The sequence below is a fragment of the Sturnus vulgaris genome, chromosome 17 (genome assembly GCF_052056855.1).
Source record: "Sturnus vulgaris isolate bStuVul1 chromosome 17, bStuVul1.hap1, whole genome shotgun sequence".
Lineage (NCBI taxonomy): Eukaryota > Metazoa > Chordata > Aves > Passeriformes > Sturnidae > Sturnus > Sturnus vulgaris.
The window spans coordinates 8,981,078-9,002,240 of NC_142259.1; the positions used below are offsets into that span (position 1 = coordinate 8,981,078).

The following is a 21,163-nucleotide window of genomic DNA, read 5'->3' on the forward strand; positions in this document are numbered from 1 at the left end:
AAGGGCTCTGCTTTAATCCAGCCACATCCTCATCTGCAAGGCTGCTGAGCACAGGGATGCTCTGAGCCCTTCTTTTCAACTGAACGTGGCCACGCCAGACCTGCCAAAGTCTAACCAAGCACTGAATGACCCAAAAACCTTTGGGCAAACACTCCTCTGCCCACACTGACAGTGTAGCCCAGCAGCCCAGACTGCCCCTCCTTGGCTCTGAGCATCAACCAACTGTGCAAAACCCAGGAGACAGGGAAAAAAAAAAAAGTGACTGTTTTGATAAACACCTGGAAAGGTGAGAATAGCCTGTGATGGCATTGCTGCTCTAGCAGTGGTTCACACCACTCAGATTACTGAAGGGAAAAGGACAGGGGAGGTTGGAACAACCTGCAGCCATAAATCCAATTTGGCTGTTTGGCAAGGGAGCAGGCTTCCCCCTGCCTGCCAAAGTGCTCCAACCTGGCAAGAGAAGGCAGCAATCAAGATACCAAAGCCCCATCACACCAATGAACCCCTGTGGTCGAGCAGGGGTTCAGGACCACAGGCAACAGTCCCTAACAGTCACCCCTGAACAGAAAGGCACAAGGATTTATCTTTTAATATAAATTTGTTATTTTATTAAACAGGATTAACAATCAACTGTCCAAGAATCCAAACAAGCAACCCTTCATCAGAAAAAATTGTTGGAGAAAAATGACCCGAAAAAGGCCTGTTTCTTTCTGCAATCATGTCCCTAAAAGTGATACTTTATATTTTGCTTTATAAAAGTAAGAAAATCACTCTCTCATCTTCATTTATCTATGTGTATATATGCACCACGTTCTTCAGAGATGAGCATTTTACTCTGAAGACCACTATGGAAGCCCAGAAAGAATGGAAATTCTCCCAGCACACCATCACTGCTGGCTGAGACTGGACCAGTCCATGGTCTGTCCGTGGCAATGGTGACCATAGCCCCTTGTCAAAGGCAACTTTTTGGTACAGTATCTTTGGAGTGAGCATCTTGGCAGACCCCTGGGATGCTAAAGCACACCACACACTCAGGGTAGAAAACAATGGTGTCTTCTCTGGCTGCCCAGCTGTATTGCTTATTGAGTAAAAACACTATAATGCCATAAAATCACAAAGGAATTTTTGGTGAGTTTCTCTGTATAAATTCTCCACCAAACTGAAGATCTGACTTCTAACCAGATGGGACCTGAGTCAATGTGTGACATTGGGTCCAAGTTAATTTACTTATTCAGCCTTAAGAGTGCCTAATGATTGTGTCAAATCAGAAAGAGGGCAGAATTGTTTAACCAGGCAATCAATCACATTTTTCCAAGTCCTAAACAAAGGTAAGAGGAAGATCAAACTGCAGTTCATAGGAGTTCTCCAAGATGAGTAAAAAAGAGGGAAAAATCCCAGAAGGCAGATTTTGGTGCAAAGTGGTAAAATTATGTTCCAACTTCCTATGCATATGTGAGCATGGTCATGGCCAGCTGTGAGCACAGCTGGGGCCTGAGCCCAAGGTGTGCATTTCTGCAGCAGTGACATTGGGAGGCCTCATACATGGGAGCTCTTGTCCAAGAAAGGATGCCAAAAGAATTGTATTTTGTTTTAAATGCCCTTCAGATGTGTGCATGGGCAGGGGCACCAGATTGCAGCTTGTTCTTGTTCCAGTCTTGTTAATACAAGACTAACCCTGGGTAAATATAGCAGTGCTCCCACCCACAGGGACAAGAATAAAGCCTCTGTGTCTGAAAAGACTGCTCGCTCCCTGCCAGCACCACACACCTCTTCCCTGGAAAGGTGAAGATTAACCCAGGCCACAGCCAGAGTTGAAAGTGGTTATTTCAGCACTGCAGGCAAGGGCCAGGCAGGTCAGTGGGACAGGACAGGTAAAACAGGGAAAGAGGGGAAAAAAAAAACAAAACAACATAGGGGAGGTTTCTGTTTGCATTTGCAGTACAGAAACACCAGCAGATGGAGAAGGGGGTCAGGGCAGCAGGCAGACCCAGTCTGCTTGCACAACAGCAGGATAGGAAGCTGGATATCCATTCAGGAGAGAGTTGTGGGGTACAATTAGGTGCATGTGATAGTCTGATTCTGATGAGCACTGTAAGGGTCAACACAGGGCTGCCAGGACTAGAGGCTGACTCTGGGCACCCCCTGCCAGTGCTCCCACTGGCACAGAGGCCAGTCAGGCACTCGTGAAGGGCCCTGCTCCCCGCTGGCTCCCAGGGACGGGTCACGATGAGTTGGGGACCATCCCATAGGCTTGGTACAGCTTGTTGAGCAGCTCCTGCTTTTCCTTCTCAGGTAAGAAGCTGGACTGGGCTGCGTTGATGTTCTGAGGAGGCAGAGGGGGAACACAGGGACATTAAGAAAAATCACACGTGAACACACAGTTGTGCACATCCCAACACCCGGTCTGAGCAGCAACAGGAGAGTGTAAAGTTTCCACTCAGATTCATTTCCAAGGCCTTATTTTATGCCAACTGCTCTGGCCCATCACTAGCAGCAGTCCCAGGAGACCAGCACAAAGCAAAGGTCTTTAAATACTCTGGGATTTTTGGGATATGTTCTTTGAGCTTGGTTCTACTTTCCTGCTTGCAAGGCCAGAGCAGAATTTCCAGTTTATAAAGAAAAAAACATCAGGTTGCACTGAGACACCAGCAGAGCACCCAGCCACGGCCAACTTACAACTCTCTTGAACTCCTCATCAGTGAATCCCATGTGCTCCTTCACGATGCCATAGTCCTTGTCAATGGTGGAGTTGAAGATGAGGGGGTCATCCGTGTTTAGAGAATAGTTGGCACGATCCTTCTTAAATCTGTAAGGAAAGCAGGTTGAGCTGGTGGGCAGAACATTGAGTGTGACACTGTGCAGTTCTCAGGGTGAAATGCAGCACAAGCAAAGACCTCAGGGCTGTCTCTGCAGCTGTCACTGCTGCAGAAAAGCACAAGGCTCAGCTTGTCTCTCCATGGCTCTGCACTGACCTGCCAGGAGTGGCTGGGGTGCAGCACCTCACGTCCCACAGCTCAGAGGGGCAGGACAGCCTCCCCAAGGGACCCCCACACCCCTCCAGCTGCACCAGGCTCTCCCATGCCAAAGGACATGGATGAGCCACATTATCGTACATAATTAGATGTGCCTTAGCTTTGTACAGCAATAAAGCAGCTGTAATCAACCCAAATCCTGGTTATTTGAGATTTCACATAATTGAGGAGTCTTACTGTATCACGGGGTGTTTGGTGAAGTCCGGAGAACATGCTCCAGTGAGATAACTGGACCAAGGGCAGACCTGTTTGGGGGAGTTAAGCATGAGAACCAGAATCAACCACATGGATCTAAACCCCAGCTGTGCACACAGATAGCTCAGCACACTGGTAAAACCGGATTAGAGCTCTGTTCACAGCTGCCCCTCAGCACTACTCTAACAGACCAGTGCATGTCCCTGGATATGGATGCAAGGAGCCCACAGCCCACATGACTGTGACAGGGGCCAGTGAGATGCTGCCCATGGCCAGTCAGTCCCCAGCCCAGTGCCAATCACAGTTACAAACCCACTTGCATTAAGTACACGTTCCCTCTATTAGCTGGATATTCCCATTCAGGGGAAAAGCAAAAGAAATCCTTACATGCACTGTAACACCCAGGCATTTCCACCCTCTAACCAGGCTTGCTCTGGTACAGCAGCCTGATTTGTGGAAGGACGAGCCTTCAGGCTTGAGGTGTATAAATCAGTGAATATACCCTCCAGAATTTATCCTTGGCCACTCAAGGACCCACTCTTTCTGTTATGTCCTTCCCTGTGCACATCAGTGCTCCCAGCAGCACATCCCAGCAAACAGAAAGATTTGTCCCCAGCATTTTTCCTGTGGTGCTTTGGGCATCTGGGTTAAACACAACACCACTGTACATGTGCTCAGCACTTGGGTGTCAGGTCCTGTCCCTGCCTGCAGCACAGCCCAAGTGAAGGCTTGTTTTCCACTCAGACAGCAGCTACCTGGTTGTCACCCTCCCACCACATGTCCTTACCTCAAAATGCATCTTTATCTTCAGCAGCTCCTTGTAGAGTTCAGGGTCCTCCACCACGTGGTATCCATGGCCAACACGCTCAGCCTTCAGCACATAAACTGCCTAGAGAGCACAGGAAAAGCTCTCAGAGCCTCCAAGCACAGCCCAGGCTCTGCCTGCCCAGAGACCCCCATCCCACTGCAGGTACAACCCACACCATCAAACATCACACACATCAAACCCAGCTGGCTCCTGGGATGTCCTTCTCCAGCCATCAGGTCAGATCTGTGCCCGTGCCCCAGTGCTCACTTTGCTATGGCTATGGGGAGGACTTGGAGCCTCTCTCCCTGGTGCAGGACACATCACACCCCATCCCTCTCTGCCCCGAGTCAGAGCTCCTCGTACCTCCTTGACCATGGCAGCAGGGCCGGCCTCCCCAGCATGGACAGTGCGGTGAATCCCAGATCTCACAGCTTCCTGCAAAACAAGGGAGAAGGGTTCCAGGGCCACCACCTGCAGCAAGGTCAGCAAGCTCTGGGGCTGGCACTGCTCTCGGGGGCACAGCAGGGCTCCTGTGCCAAGAGCCCACAGATCACGAGCCTTGCACTCCAAGGGCTGCAAGAGCTCGGTAATGTCACATAGAGAGACACTTAAAAATCCTGGTTATCTTTCACTGGAACCCAGCCAGGCTCTTCACGGGCTTTTCATACTGGGTGAGTTCACCACTGCCTCCTCTGCAGACAGCAGCAAGCTCTGAGCTCCTCTTCCTCCACCCACCCGCCTTTCTGCATGAAACTTGCAGCAGTTCCATGCTTTGGAACTTCTACATTTTTGGCCAGCTGCAGCCACGTGGGAGGATGTAGAAGCACTCCAGGGCAGAGATGAAGAAATGCTCTGACACTGAGCACATGCCTCTTGTAAGGGGCCGGGGGTGGAGGCAGCCCAGCCATAAGGACCCTGCGAGTGCAGCTTCGGGTGCACTCCATGATTATCCTGAAAATTTCTCTTCCAGGGGCTCACAGGCCATCTGGGCTTTGGGAAGCCTGGAGGGAAGCCTGGCTCCTGCTTTGCTGAAGAAGGTCCACCCAGCTGGCAGCAGCAGGCAGGCTGCAAGCCCCATCTTGCAGCAGACGTTCTTTACAGACAGCCCTTCAGGGATTTGCACTCAGCAGTGTTTTTCAGTTACTTAATACGGATGGGAGGGGGGCGTGCTTCAGCATCTCTGAGCCTGAGTGAGCCCCGGGCACAGAGACAAGATGCATCCTTCAGACAAAGGAGGGTGGACCCGGGTACTGCTGGCCCACCAGGGCAGGATAAGACTGCCTTCCCATCAGTTAATGAACCCCTGTTCCCGTGTCATTGTTTATCACCATCCTCTTCACTCAGCACAGCAGTGAGCAAGGCTGGCCTTGTATCAGCTCCCAGTGATGGTGTGAAGACCCCAAGGAAGCCCCATGTACTTTCAGACCTGAGCACTGCTGCAAACCACCACCCTTTTCGTCAGTGATGGTGCACAGCCTCCTCCCTCACTGATGGTGGGCACCAACAACCCCAAATTTCCACCAGCAAAGAGGAGTGAAGCTTTCCCTTCCCTCCGAGCCACTGCAAAGGCTGAGCCTTGGTGAGAGCCTGGGATCAGGCTCCTGAAGCCATTCCAGTGTTTGCATTTGAGATGACCAGATAAAAGCCCTGCAAATGTGCAGCTCCCCCTCTGCTCCTCGGTGATCTCTGCCAGACTGGAAAGGCCAGTCTCTCCCACCCTTGGCTGTGGTTTCACCAACGCCAGGAGCCATCAGCAGTGGGGTGGGGGTTGGTTTGGGCTCCACGTCACTCATGTCACACTCAGTGCTGCAAGGTAGCGTGCCAAGCGCCAGCTCTAAGGCCATGCTTTAGCAATGATGCCTGCCATTAATCATTTAGGAAATATAAACAAATACTTTTGCTATTCAACTGAATGTTTTTAATAGCTGCAACGAATTTTTAAGCTGTCCCAGCTGTTTGCAGTTTGAAAAGCGTCCCTTTGCACACATCCCCTCAATATAGATTTTTCTTGTAATTTCTTTTTAAAAACTTATTCCACAAACCTCATAAGCCTTCTTATGCTCAGAGTAATCCTCCACCGTCAGGGTCTCATCTCCAGCCAGGTCAACAGCCACCACAGAGTCATTTTGATACTTCTTGCAGAGCTCCACCACCTCTGGAGACCAGCCTGGAAGAGGCAGCATCAGGATTCAGGAGAAAGTATTTGTAAGGGTCACACCTTCAGCATTTTTCTAAACAAATCCTAGTCCTATAACTAGAAGGCTAGAGCTATTTTCTTTAGTCTTTCCCAAAATTTGATTTTCAAAAAGAAAGCAAGCAAACTCGTAGAAAGGTCTGTCATCTCTGTGATCTTCAGGCAAGTAAAAGCTGTCAACTGTTCAGTCTGTTGTCAATGAAAGGGAAATCAAATGCATTCACCAGCTATAAAACTGCTCTCATCACGTTTTTTCTGCTCACTTTAAGCAGGGGAAAAAATTAATTAAATAACTTCCAAGCAGTGGTGACTGCTGCAGTTGGCTCAAGGTCAGATGAACTGCAGTGCCCTGGGCTGTAATATGGTGTGTTAGAGAAACCCCTCAGCTCCTGAGCTTTCAGCCCTTCCCTGGCTGGGCAAGGTGAGGGCAAAGGCAAGAACTGTGCCACCAGATGAGCTGTGTCAGGGGAGAGACTGGGCTGGGAGGGATTTCTGGGGGCCCTGTACTACAGCCCTCCCTGCCCTGTTGTAGGGCATCCTTGACTCTCCCAAGGATTTTACTCCTGGTGGGAAGGAGCTGAAGTTTTATCTATTTGCCATCAGTGAGAAGGAGACTAAAAAGTGGTCAACAACTGCTTCAGAGTTCTCAGGATAGATAACATCTGAGAAAGAAACTGCATCTACCAGCTCACATAGCACCTAACCTTAGCAGAAAGGCCAAGAAACAGAGATAAACAGTAGTGTTAATAATTAACAGGCATCTGCTGTGTATAGACAATCCCCAAATCATATGAACACACTAGGATGATGTGTGAAACTTCATCATCAATTTTTTTCCCCCACCATTTTCCAGCTTGCTGAGTTAGAGTCATTATTTAATTAACAAGTTTACTATGAGTTAGTTCTGGCTGGTATCTCTGCCTTTCTCTCAACAGTTCATTAATCACAGGGTGGCTTCTCACTGTGCAGCACATCCTGAATGCACTGCTAAAGGCTCTCTGTCAAGCACATCATTGGCTCTGGGTATCAGCTGGTGCCCTGGCACACAGGTATGAGGCTTCCACCTCTGCTGCAAACCTCACTGCAATCCCTCCTGCAGTGAAGTGCAGGCTGCACACACCCTTGGATGTTCCTGCCACCTCCTGCTTTTACCACTCGTGCCCTGGCAGGGACTGTAACTGCAGAGAAGTGTGACTGTGCCTTACAGCTCTCCAGTTTCTACAATGAAAAACATTTTTTTCCCCTAGAAACCAGAAATACAAGGATCAGGTTTTCAAAGTATTGTTTGGTGTTGACTGTGCAGGCAGAAAAATTAAAAACCCACGCTCAAATCTACCAGCTTCCAATAATATAATTTTTCACATTTCTGGACACAAATTAATCATGTACTCACTAGGAAAAACCTTTCCACCATCTACCCTACTAAGCCTACATGGAACTGGTGTGAGATATGAAGATACTCAGAATAAAATCTTCACATAAAATAGCTACTGCCACACAGCCTCTCTCTGGCTGCATCCTTCCCTAGAGGAAGATGCTTGCAACACTCAGCAGCCCATTGAAATGCTGGAAATTGGGTTTTCTTCCTATTCTGGGTCACAGCACTTGCTACCAACAAAGTTTTTCATCAGAGCTGCTGATTTTATAAAAAACATTTTATATATGTGCCTTAAGTATGTCTGACTTGTGTTTTCAGCTGAATCCAGCAGAGACTGGCTGCTGGCAGAGATTTCTCTGTTGCATGACCCAGGCTAAGGAAGGAGCATCCTGCTGTAGGGCCATGGGCAGGGAAGGGTGAGATCTCATGCCTGCTCCTCCTTCCATGATCATTTCTCTGACCTCCGGTCACTCGTGGCAGATGCAAGTGCTCACTGTGCCAATGGCTTTTACTGGCCCAAGGTGAGCTCTGGCCTTTGGGCAGGGAGCAGAGGTCACAGCTCCCCCAGGAGAGGACACAAGAGCCCCTTTTGTCCCTCTAGCAAGACCTTCCAGATCCCACAGACCCCCTGCTGCATCCAAGCAGACCTTTCCCTCCAGTGAAAGGAGCAGAGGACCCCCAGAACATCCTCAGCACTGTCTGGTCCTGCATCAGACCCCCAGACTGGGGCTGTCCCCACATTCCTGCAGGGCCCCAGACCCAGGGACCCCCCCCCCCCAATGCGTCAGGGAAGGGACAGAGCAGCAGGGGAGCTGCAATACATTACTTGGCATATGGCGCATGCAGCATAGAATAGACCTGGCTTTGATGTGGAAATCCCTTTCTCCATCCTTCAGTCCCTGATTTACGAGCTGAACCACTTCATCTGGAGTGAGATCTCCCCTGCAGGGAAGAAAAGCCATCAGCAAGAGGCCAGACACCTACCAGGGAGGCAGGCAGGTCCAGCCCAGCATCCCCTGCAGGACAGGCTGCCCCAGGTTCCACTTGCCCAAGGAGACCACCCAGAGCCCCAGAGCACCTTTTACACCCTTGCCACAGCCACATTTACCAGATATCAGGCACTGAAGCAGGAACAGATGACACTAAGATTCAGAAAGGCCTTGGGGAACTGGGTGCCCATCCTGCCTGAGCAGAGGAATCCCCTCTTTGCCAGAGCTTCTCATTAGGGCACACAATTCTCTGCAACCAGGCAGGGGCAAGCCCAGGGCTCAGCACCCACCACAGCACACTTTGGAGGGGCCCCAGAGCCCAGCACTGATTTAATGAGAGGCACATATCATAGAGGGATGACATGAAAGGAAGGGATCTGACCACCAGCCCCCTCCAACACCACCCACCACCTCTACCAGCTCAAATTCCCATTTTGTGGTCAGGAAATCCATATGTGGACATTTCTTTTCCTCTCACAGCCAGAAGGTTGAGCACAGCTGCTCTGCACACGCAGAACTCGGTGCCCAGAGTAAGGGTCATTAAAACACTGCAGCACACAGAGGTACTTAAGATTACAAACCCTATTGAAGGGAGAGAGAGGTGGAAGCATGCCGGATGCTGGCTCTGGCTGCACGGGAGGAGAGAAGAGGTTTGTCACAGCAGCCTTTGAACACACAATGTCTGACTGGCAGGGGGATGCCTTCTCCATGCCCAAGCAGCCCCCCAGCACAGCAGGATCACTCACTCAGTTTGTCCCCAAGGCATGGGAGTCACACCAGAGTTGGCCAGGAGGTGAGGGCTGTACCGGACCTCCACGTAGGCGACTCCTTCCTTGGCTTTTGTTTCCACAAACTCGTAGGCAATTCTCTTCACTGCCTCACGGTCACCCCTGCAGGGATGGCAGTGGGACTTGTCACCCTCAGGGCCCACAGGGGACCTCCAAGGCTGAGCCAAGGGATCTTGCCAAGGGTTAAGGGGGAAAAAGCAAAAAACAGGGCACTTACGCAATGGCAGGCATGTAGTAATTAAATTTCTCTAGAAACTTGGGAAGTGTCAGTGGTGTGTCATAGCTGACATACTTCATGAGCTCCTCAACAGTATCCCCTGGGAGAGGAATGCCTCTTTTCCTGGAAACGAAGGCCCATGTTACTGGAAGGTTATCACATTTTTAATCAGCCCATTTTATACACCATTTGCACCCAAAGCTGACAGCACCAACCACCATTTCCTCACAGTAAAGATACAGCACAGGCTGTCCTTCCAAAATCTCCTCATGGATGGAGCCCTGAATCTCAGCAGAGAGGAAGGCAATCCAAAACACAGGCAAAGCACAAACAAACCAAAATACAAGCCCAGGCTGACCTGACAGGAACACAGCCAGGGCACATTTCAAGCTTAAGAAGGAGTTCATCTAAAGGGGCTCTGGATTATTTCTTGGCACCTCCTAGACCTAGCAGCAGAATTGCCAAAATTCTTTAGAAAAGTTAATTTCCACTTAGGCAGGCTCAAAGGATTAAAAAATCAAGGAGATGCTCCAAGGCCTGGGATCACACAGGCAGAAATGTTGTGTCTCACGGGTTTAGTGCCAGCAGCTCCTGCTTCCTGAGCCCAGCATCCTGGTGGCATCTTCTGGGACAGCAACACCTCCCACACAGGAACAAACAGCAACAACTGCTCTCACCGAAGGGACAGACAGGCTAATGCCCACATAAATTCTTCCAAGAGGGATGAGGCCAGGAGCAGCTGGAATACTGAGGGGCTTAGGTGTTCGTGGTATCGCAACAGCCAAGATCAAGGGGGCTGCCAGCCAAGGATGCTGCAGCTTCCTGGGCAGGCTTTTCTACCCACCCGCCCTCTGGTACCCTGCACAAGCCAAAACAAATTTGGAATAATAACCAGACATTTGTTTTTAATCCTCTTTCCTGCCACAATGAATTATAGCTGATTGATGGAAGAACTGTGCTAATAGAGACAAAACACCACAGCTTTAGTGCCAGCAGCCATCCCCATGAGCCATGCAGGGACACAGTCCTGGGCTTGATAAACATTGCTCCTTCCCCACTCAGCCAGGAAGGAAAGCAGCCCCACGCTCAGCCCTCACATGCAATCAGCACAGATTAAGTTGCTGGCACTCAGCAGGGAACACTCATTGCTGCCAAGGCATCGGTTTTCCTCCCTGCCTTGCCCTTTCCATGGCACTCACACATCAGTCTCTGCTCCAGGAGCCCACTTGCACCTTCCTCCACCTGCCCCAGGAAAGTTTCCTACAGCAAAGCCCCTCCCCTGACCTCTTTGGTGTGCCTCCTGAAGCAGTGCCTTCATGCAGGCACCAGTGGCAGTGCTTTGGGATGATCCACACTGGAATCATCTCTGGATGAGGAGAAATGCTGGATCTTGCCAGTGTGGCTTTTGGAGCTGCTGCTGCCCCATCCAATCCTCCTCGTAGGTAGGATTCTTCTCGAAGCAAAGTGGCCAGAGGGCAGCATCTCTGAGAGGGGAACATGTTTGTCCTCACTGGCGCCTTGGAGTCCTTCCCAGACTCTCCCCAGCCACGGGCAGCACCATGCACACCACCCCACCACAGAAAGGGCACCTCTCCCGGGGACACCAGCCCCCCTGAGGGGTGTGTCACCGCTCTGAGCCCTTTGGCTGAGCAGGAATGATGCCAAGACTGACCCAGACCTGACAGAATTAGAGACAAAGTTTCTAGAAACAGCTGAGTTCAGCAGTGCATTGCCCAAGGGGGCTTGTGCATCCCAGCAGCTTGGGGTTCTGTGTACATGGTCAAACACCACCTAGCAAAATTATTTCCAGCTCTTTACCTTTAAAAATAGGCCACAAGCAGCTTTCTGTGCCCAGGGTAAGGTTATTAAGGCAGTCAGTCCTCTACAGCCTTCTGCACTGCCCCACTGGGTTTTTTTTTTGTGTGAGTGCAAAGTTTAGAGCCCATGAATAGCACAGCCTTGCTCCACCCGAGGGCTGGCAGCTCAGGGGGATGCCAGGGCTGTTTAAAACTAAGAGAGAATTCAGCACACACTCAGGCAATGAAGGTTTCTACCCTAAGAAAGGATCCTGGCACAGGATCCCCAGCCAGCCAGTGCCTCCTGGGCTTCAGGGCTCCTACAACTCTCCTAGAGGAGTACACTGGCATTTCCCATTTGCAAGCAAAGGGAGACCCAGCAGAGCTCCAGGGAGTCAGCACCAACTCTTCTGTTCATTTGGACCTGTATTCCAGCCCTGCAGCCCACCAGCAGGAACTCTGAGTTCACATGCCAGCATCCAGCAAAAAATCGGATGGACATTTTCCCATCCCAAATGGGATGCACAGCCTGACTCACCCTCCTTTCTCTGCCTACACAGCACAAAGTATGGCCAGGCCCTGCACAAAAAGCTACTCCAGAAAGAGTTTGTCCTCCTTAGACTGCACTGCCTTGGGATCTGCTGAGCTCACAGGATGCCAGAACCACTTCTCATCCTCCTCAGAACTGATTTCCACCCCAAAATACAGAGCTGTGCCTAAGAGTCGTTTCCCAAAATCCTTACTCTTGCTTCCTTCTTGATCTGAGGGTGTCAGTGACAGCTGGAAGAAATCCTGTTTATTCTGCTTACAAACGTGGAGCCAGGCCCTCACACAGGTTAATCATTCACCCCACGTTTCCCACACAATCTACACCGAGGTAAGATGCTCGTGGGCTCTGTCCAGGAAACAACCTCTGTCCGAGTCACTGCCAAGTGCTCCCCTGGGTCACCCCCACACCAGCGGGACTCCTCACTGCTGGCACCAGCCTGGGATCCAAATGCCATGGCAGCACGGCAGCCAAGGGCACCAAGATGGATTTTCCTCCCAAACCATGCAACAGCAGCACCACCAAGACAACCCTCCCGGCCTGCTGTCATTCTGTTGGTTTTGGGATTAGCAATGTGGAAAAAGAAATGAGAATACAGCACCTCTGCTGTGTGCTGGGTACACTCAAAGGCAGGCAGCTCTTTGTGAGGCATCTTCTGGACTTTTCTCATGGTGGCTCCTCTGAGCTTGCCCAGCTCACAAACCCACGACCACCTCAGTCACATTCCTGCCACCTGGGAAGCCCCACTGTCTTTTGGGGTGTGCTCAGTGTCCTCACACTGTGCAGTCTGGGCAGAGACAGCACCAGCACCAGCCAGGTTTGCTGCCTGCAGGAGCTCCTCTGTCACAGAGGGGAGGATGCCTTTGAACTGCAGCTGCCAGAGCTTCCTTCTCCCCACAACTCACTTGCCAAAGTACAAGATGGTCTCTGGTCTGATGGCTCCATCCAGGTGGACGTGAAGCTCTACCTGCAATGAGAGAAATGGGTCAGGCACTCTTGAACTGCAACAATAATTCAGAGAGAAGTAACTGGTGCTCACATGGGTATAAATGTAGCCAACACAGGGACAAAGTCATGACAAGGAGGAACATAAACATTTTTAAAATATAATCATCATAAAGTTTATAATTCAGTATCTATGTACTGACTAAATATTTTGTTATGGCTGCTGCAGCTCACACATTTTATGAATCTTTAGACACTTATCCTGTTTCCAGTAATTTTTAGGAACCACCCTATCCTTATTTAGGTTTCAGGAGGAGTGAAAAAAACAAACCTCAAACACCTTCACTTTCCAGCTTGCTTCCTCCTTGAAATCACAGGCAGCCAAACATTAATTAATTTGCTAAGAGTCATTACACGAAAACTTTGACTTCCCTTCCAAGAATCAGCTCCTGACGGGTTGTTAATTACACGGTATTATCAGCGTTTATAGGCTCTCTAATGCTACACAAGGGGTCAGTCCCAAGGCACAAAAGGTCCCGTAAAAAATAATAATAACAAGTTGCCCCATAGAGGGAACAAGGCTTCAAAATAAAATACTTAAATTTTTACTCATTAAAAATGGGACAGTAACTCAGGTCTTTTCACTCTGGAGCTCTATTTCCCTATTATTGCTGAAACATTGGATTTTGGAGAAAGAGACCCAGAAAAGCAAAAGCAGGCTTTTTCCATTAGCTAGCTGGGACTTTTGGAGGAACATGACAAATGTGATCTGGAAGTCGAACTGGGAAGGAAAATATTAGCTGTAAAATGTTTCAGCTAGATATCCATCTTTCCAGAACTGTATTCTTTTAAGTAACAGAATAGCCTACAAAATACATATTTGATTTTACTGTATTTTTAAATAAAACTGTAGATTAGAAACTTAAAACACAAAGTTCTTTTTAGTTATAACATCGTGGACATTTAGTTATAAAATCTCTGCATTTCCCTGCAGAGATGATAGCTGCAGGGTGCCAAGGATAAGAATGGAGTAGGATTCAGAAGAGGACTGGATATTTTCGTGGATAACTAAACTACCCTGGGTTACTAATTAAAAGACACAAACCCTCTGGCATCAGGGTATGTATCAAACAATAACTACGAGGAGCTGGGAGAAAAATTGAGTAAGCAGTGCCTGCAAGTGTCCAAGAGCAGGTAACGTGAGCTCCTGGCACAGGGTGGGCAGTGCCCATCTGTGGGGCGTGCACTGATGCCCCATCACTCCCATCCACACACACAGGCAGACACCTGACTCACTGCCAGGGCTTCCACTGGCCACTTCTGCTGCAAAAGGCAGGGCAGGGACAGTGCTGGGGCTCAGGCCATCTCCACATGATGGCCATGAAGCTGCCACTGAAACGCTGGTGGGATGCAGAACTGCAGGTGGGGCAGGCTCAGGGTAGATCAGGGGTCATGAATACACCCACAGACACCACTGACAGCAGATTGTAAAAACATATCCCTGCCACTTCTCCTACTCTTAAGATATGATTTGAATCTACAGAGAGGAAGATTTGAAAATGGCAAAGCCTGATCTTTCCCACCTCCTTGAGTTATGCAATCCTGCTTATGAGGACTAAATGTCCTGCAAAGCAGCAGATAAAACAACAGGATGCAAACGTGGTCTGCATTGCCAGATGTGGACGCCTGGCAGGTTTTCCACTCTTGAGCTCCAATTCCTATTTCAAAACCATGCAAGATCCACTCCTTGAGGTATTCAACAGCCCTTATGACTTTCTCATAGACTTACAGGTTTGAAATTTGCTCACATTGGATTTAAAAACAAAGCAACCTGAACCTATTGAGGTCTTCTCCCTCAAACACTTTTCAAGTGTCTCCTGTAAGAACATCTCAACATGACATTTCCATCAATGAGAAGGCAGATTCCATGGCATCCTTCGTCTATGTAAGTCACCAACTCCTACCACTTCTGCAGGCAAGATGCTTGTAAAGCAGCAAGTTCCTCTCCAATATCAGCAACGGGCTCTTTGTCCCCTGCCAGCCTTTTTTGGGGTCTGGAGACACTTAAACCAAGTGCTGAGAAACCCCTGTGGAATGATGTTCAACTCATAAAGTTTTGGGTTTCCTCCAAGACCAGTGCTTCAGAACAGAGTTTTCTGCAGCTGGGAACTAATCTATGCTATTTAGACGGCCAAAGGACATTCAAGAGAAGATGCAGAGGTGTGCCTACAGGGCTCCAGATAAGAATGCAATGGCAGAGGCACAGTCCAGCAACTCATCTGCCCCGGACACCTTGCATGCAAACCCTGAGGGCTTCCAGGTCTGTGGGAGGCTGCTCACTGCAGATTACATTTCAGCTCTCCTCCTGCCTGTTTGTTTCGGGTAAACAAAGCACAAGTCCTTTCCAGATACAAATGGGTGACACGACCTTGCCTTAAGCCAAGGAAAGTACCCAGATAAAGATGAAAGAGTTTTCTCTGAACTGTGGCTCCAGGGGACGACGCCTGAGCAAGCAGAAATTAGGTGAAGGCAGGAGCCCAGTGCTTCTTCCAGAGCTCTCCTCAGTACACAGCTCCATGTGCATGTGGTCTCCCACCCCAAACCCTCTGATTTATTTGTAGGGAAAGCAGGAGCACACATATTCTATTGGGATCTCAACACCTGGTGAAGGATCTGAACAGCACCACAAGCTGCACCAGCACTGGACAGGAGCCTCCAACCACTGCAGGACCACTGACCATAGAATCACAGAAAGGTTTGGGTTGGAAAGGAGCTTAAAGGTCATTTAGTTCCAACCCCCCTGCTGTGGGCAGGGATGCCACCCACAAGACCAGATTGGTAATTTCCCTTCTCACAGCCCAGCTGCACGTGGTGACACCTGCTCTGACAAAGAACAAGAAAGCAGCAGAACGCTCCAACGCTTTCCTCAGGAAGGAACTTTTTTCTTCTCCCAGGTACAGTGACCAGCTTTGTGCTTTAGTCCCTCCTGCACCTTCACTGACCTCTCACCAGCACATCAAAAACCCAGAATGTAATGCAAAAAACCTTTTAGTTTCACTCTAGACTTGTTGGAAGTCAGAGGGATGGGTTCAAAGAGTGTTCAAAAGGCTGTAAACTGTGCATCCTCAGCACAGACAGCCCCCAGCAAGGCCATCAGAGCAAACCCAGTAATTTCCACTTTCAATGAAAAAAAGTTTTAGCCCAACCACGGCACATGACTCATTAGTGCAGATATCAGCAAGTTGGTTCAGATTTATAAAAAGGAGAAGTTTTAAGGGCTCTAGCTTGACTTCGCTGGAAATATTGTAATGTTTTCTTTGAGATGTAATAAGCTTCAAAAATAAATTCAAACACAAAATTAAGGTACTCAAACAAGTATGTTCCACTCCAAGATCAAGTCTGATTATTTTCATTTTACTGAAATTAAGTGGAAAAAGTTAACCAAACATTCAAAGTATTTTCATCCACAGTCAACCCAACTCAATTTCTCTATTATGGTTTGATCAGTGGACCATGGCAGAGCAGTTACCTGCTCAGCTTGCCCATTATATGGCATAAAAAGAGCCATTCAAGCTAAGGCACTTGAAGGATTTTCTATATTAGGTGGTTGTGTATATTTTAAAAATGATCCTAAAATGACCAAAGTCAGTCTGCTCCTTTTATTGTGGGGTTTTCAGCAGACGTTAATAGATAATCAGGCAGCTGATAAAATTGCATCATATTGAAACCCTTAACAGTGACTTTGCCCAGGATTATTTATCAGCATCTTAAAAGGGGATAATTTAGGTTCATTCTATTAATCTCAATGGCTGAAAACCAGGGTAATTACAGCTGTAATTTGTCAATTATTAGATAAGCATGGTAAACCACTGCAAAAAACAATTAACTGTGTTCCCCGAAGACTGGTTTTATGGCAGTGTGCTGTTAGAAACAGAGTTCCTCATCCTAAGTTCATCTCAAATACTCATTTAGAAGCAAGAGTTGAGAGTTGCTCAAGAGAGTTGTGAAGTGGAAGTAGCACAGCATTATCCTCAAACCTGAGGACATCACAAATGCACTTGGGAGATGAATCTGTCACATGCTTTAAGGGGTGAGCCTTTAAAAGAGAAACATGGGAGAATACAAGCCCCACAGTGCTCCACTGCAGGAAATATTTGTGCTTTCCCTGCATCTGAACAATGATTCATGGGTTTGGTGGCTGAGGAAGAGGAGGATGCTCCAGTGCTGAGCAGCCTTTAGTACCACACTCCTGACACCAACTATTCAACCTCCACTGACCTCAGTATGAGACTCCTGGTGACATTAATAGGTGATGGTGGCTGTGTGTCATCACAAGGGATGGCTCCCATGGGGTGGCAGAGCCATGTGCCCACCAACCCACCATGGACCCCACACTCACACCTGGCTGGAGCAAGGCACTGCTTCAGAGCAATAGACAGAGTCCTGGCACTTAAGACAATCTCTTACTGCCACCATGGATGGATCACCACAGTGATGGAATGAAACACGAATCAGACCTGTGCACACCACCCTTTCCAAGTATGTGAGACTTTCCTCATGCAAACTCAACTGAGAGATAAACGGTTTGGGAGTGGGAAAGGATGCAAAGAGCAGCAAACCCCCCCAGTCTTCTTCTCTGGAAAAGCTACAAGTGGATCTGGAAAGGTTATCCAAGCGTGTCCCTATACCCCATTATTAAAGAACTGAGCACACAAGGTACCACTGTGTAAGGTCTGGCTTGAGCTCAGCACAGTCTCAGCAGCACCAGGCTCTGACCCATGCCAAGTCAGGGATCAGGCTGTGCACAAGAAGTGGACAAGCTAAATCCAACATCATTCTCCACACACCATTGTGCACTTGCAGTCCCCTCAACAGGCAGGGAGAGTCTGCAGGGAGTGGGGCAGGATGTCCACTCAAACCCCCTGGGTACAGCCAGCACAGGCACCTCTGGTACCACCCAGGCTGGGTCAGCAGCCACTCTTCTCTGAGAGGATGCCACACACAGTGTGCCTGGCAGGAATACCTGCCCCATGCCACATGATGATTATTTTGCAAATGAGCTACACTGAAGAGAGTGGGCCTGACCCCGAAAAGCCCTATTCCCATTCTGCTCTCCACAACACAGCTCAAGGCATATGGGAACTGCAGAAGACAGCCACACGTCCTGAAGCCCCCAAGCTGGGGCTGGCCTACAAGAGGGCAGTGAGCAATGACACAATGCTCTGGTTGTGGAACAGAGAGAGTGATGGATGATATCAAAGGAATATCAGCCTTTTCTATTCTTTTATGGCCTACAACAAGCAGGGTTCAAAGTTGTCCTCCCGCAGCTCCCTGTTCATCACTGCAGTCACTGGGAGTCAGAGAGTTCCTGAAAAACACAGAGAGACAGCCACAGCCCCACATTCAGCTGGGGCTGAAGCTGCTCCAGTTACCAGAAACATCTCTAAAACACAGAACTGATAGTTCCAAATGGCAGAGGATCCAGAAGAATGAATAGGGCTCATTAACTGACTTCAGGCCCATTTTTTTTTTCTCCAAGCCTGACTTAGCAGGTTCACAGGACTGAAAGGGATCGCCTGAGTCAGGAAAACCAGTCTCATAATTGCCAATAGCCAGACAACAGAAGCCTGATCTTAGCAGTCAAACCCTGCAGTTTTTCCTAGGTCTCTCTCTTTGGTATCCCAGTCTCCCACACACTGGAAAAGTGGAAGCACAAATGAAAGAAGAACTTAAGTTGCTTCTCTTGGCAAAAAGTTTAAAAACACCAGGATGAACCAACAGCCTTTTTTCTTAGTGGAGCTGATGAAGCACCACTATCTCCCAAAACTGAAGTGGACTTAAAAAGGTTTAACCATTAGCAGCTGCCAATGCTCCCTGAATTTTGGTATCAAGGTTTGCCTACTATTGCATGGATCAGCTTCCTACAAAGGGAACCACAGTGATGGAATCAAACATGAATCAAACTCGGGCACACCACCCTTTCCAAGTATGTAAGATTTTCCTGGTGCAAACTCAACTGAGAGATAAATGGTTTGGGAGAAGATGCAAAGAGCAGCAAAACCCCTCAATCCTTTTGTGTTTTCTGAGACAGTCTTCTCTGGAAAAGCCACAAGCAGTTGCCACCACTTATGTTATCCCAGAGCAGCACCACAACTCTCACATAACTTTTCTTGGTCTCCTCTGCCTTGGCTCCTACTTTTCCATAAGAGCCCAACCTGGCAGACTTGCTCCCTGTGCAGCACCTTACCCAGACCACGGCCTGAGAGCTGAGCCATCCTTCAGCACAGGCAGGGTTCTTCCATCAGATACAGGACTCTTGCTAACCACAGCTGTTTCATCTTCTTCCTCCCCTATTTTACAGTCTAGATAATAAACACATTACCATATGATCCTACTACAGATATGGCATACAGGGCATGGAGAGAGTGAAAGACTGGTGCCTGCTGTCAGAGTGCTCCAAAGTGGTGTCATGGGTATCTGAGAAATAACTGAACTAAATGTGTAAGAGAAAAAAACAACAACAAAACCGAAAAAAAACCAAAACCCAAAACAAAAAAAAACCCCAACAACCAAAAGCACCCAAAACCAACAAAATCAACCCCCAAAACAAAATAAAAGTACATAAGAGAAAACATCTGTTTTAGCAGACTACGCTTGCCCCTTCTCCAGCCAGGTCATCCCCAGCGCGGCAGAGCCGTGTCCCCAACCGGGCGCTGGGATGAGCCTGGACCCGCATCGCTCCGGCATAGGGATGTGCGGGACACCCGGGGCAGCCCGTGCCTGTCCCTGTGCCTGCGGGGAGCACCGCAGCGCCCGGCTGGGGACCGCGGGGTGACAGAGCCTGGCTGGGAAACGCGGGGTGACAGAGCCCGGCTGGGAAACGCGGGGTGACAGAGCCCGGCTGGGGATCGCGGGGTGACAGAGCCCAGATGGGGACCGCGGGGTGACACAGCCCGGCTGGGGACCGCGGGGTGACACAGCCCAGATGGGGACCGCGGGGTGACAGCGCCTGGTTGGGGACCGCGGGGTGACAGCGCCCGGCTGGGGATCGCGGGGTGACAGAGCCCGGCTGGGAAACGCGGGGTGACAGCGCCCGGCTGGGAAACGCGGGGTGACAGAGCCCGCCGAGCGCTGTCCCGGGGGGCACAGCCCCAGCGAGCGGCCCGGCCGTGCCCCAGCTCCCACCCGGCTGCAGCCCCGGCAGGTGCGGCTGCTCGGCTCCGGGCACGGCACCTCCGAACCGGGCACGGCTCCTCCGAACCGGGCACAGATCTTCTGAACCGGGCACGGCTCCTCCGAACCGGGCACGGCTCCTCCGCCCCGGGCATAGATCCTCTGAACCGGGCACGGCTCCTCCGCCCCGGGCACAGCACCTCGGTGCCGGTGCACGCCCCGTTGCCGGCCCTGCGCTCCCGGCAGCGCTGCCAGCTCACCTTGGGTCCCCCGAAGATTCTCTGAGCCCGCTCCATGCTGCCGCTGCCGCCGCCGCCGCCGCTGCCGCCGTTCTGCCGCCGCCGCTCCGCGCCGGCCCCGCCCCGGCCCGCCCCGGGGCAGGCACAGGGCTCGGAGCGCTTCGGGGTGGGGAGGCACTGCAGTCCATCCCATTCCTCCCCCCTGCCGTGGGCACGGACACCTGCCGCTCTTCCAGGCTGCTCCAAGTCTTGTCCAGCCTGGTCTTGAACACTTCCAGGGATCCAGGGGCAGCCGCAGCTTCTCTGGGCACCCTGTGCCACCCTCAGTATTCTCACAGTGAAGAACTTCTCCCTCGCATTTAATCCAAACCCACCCTTCCTGCAATCCCACTCGCGTTTCCTTCAGGAGCTGAGGGCCTGGCTGGACCTGCTCCTCCAACGATAACAATGGCATAAAATAGAAGAGGAAAAAATGATAGCTCGGCCTGAAGAACAGGGGAGCAATCTCCAGCTTTGATTGCACTCTTAAGCCAATTCAACAATGTTAGTTTTAACCTTTCCTGTTCTCAAACCTGCTGCTCAGTGACTCATTTTATTTTGTGTGATGGCTTTTGGTCCACCATATATATACCTGCTTGCAAACTCTTGCAAACTTACACCTCCATTCAAACTCGCACTCAGCTTTTCATTTCTTATTTTGAGTGACCTGGCCATGTTTTATGCTGCTCCTCTGCCTCCTGCTTTCCCATGGGTGATGCACATAGCAGCCCATATCTTTGAAGACAGTGAAGCAGAAAACCACAGAATGGCTGGCAACCTCTGGAGTTCATTTAGTCCAGACCCCCTGCTAATACAGTTTTAC

At 49.9% G+C, this 21,163-nt stretch overlaps 1 protein-coding gene across 1 annotated transcript; it reads right to left on the reverse strand.

Moving 5' to 3' along the window:
- Nucleotides 1-585: 585 nt before the first annotated feature.
- ADA (adenosine deaminase) lies at nt 586-20,410 on the reverse strand. The gene is made up of 11 exons (XM_014888971.2): nt 20,323-20,410; nt 12,850-12,911; nt 9,602-9,724; nt 9,343-9,486; nt 8,434-8,549; nt 6,078-6,202; nt 4,399-4,470; nt 4,015-4,116; nt 3,210-3,277; nt 2,677-2,806; nt 586-2,323 (listed from the first exon to the last, which is right to left on the reverse strand). Exons 1-11 carry the CDS (start codon nt 20,356-20,358, stop codon nt 2,222-2,224), a joined length of 1,080 nt encoding a protein of 359 aa, XP_014744457.2. The 5' UTR covers nt 20,359-20,410; the 3' UTR covers nt 586-2,221.
- Nucleotides 20,411-21,163: the final 753 nt, after the last annotated feature.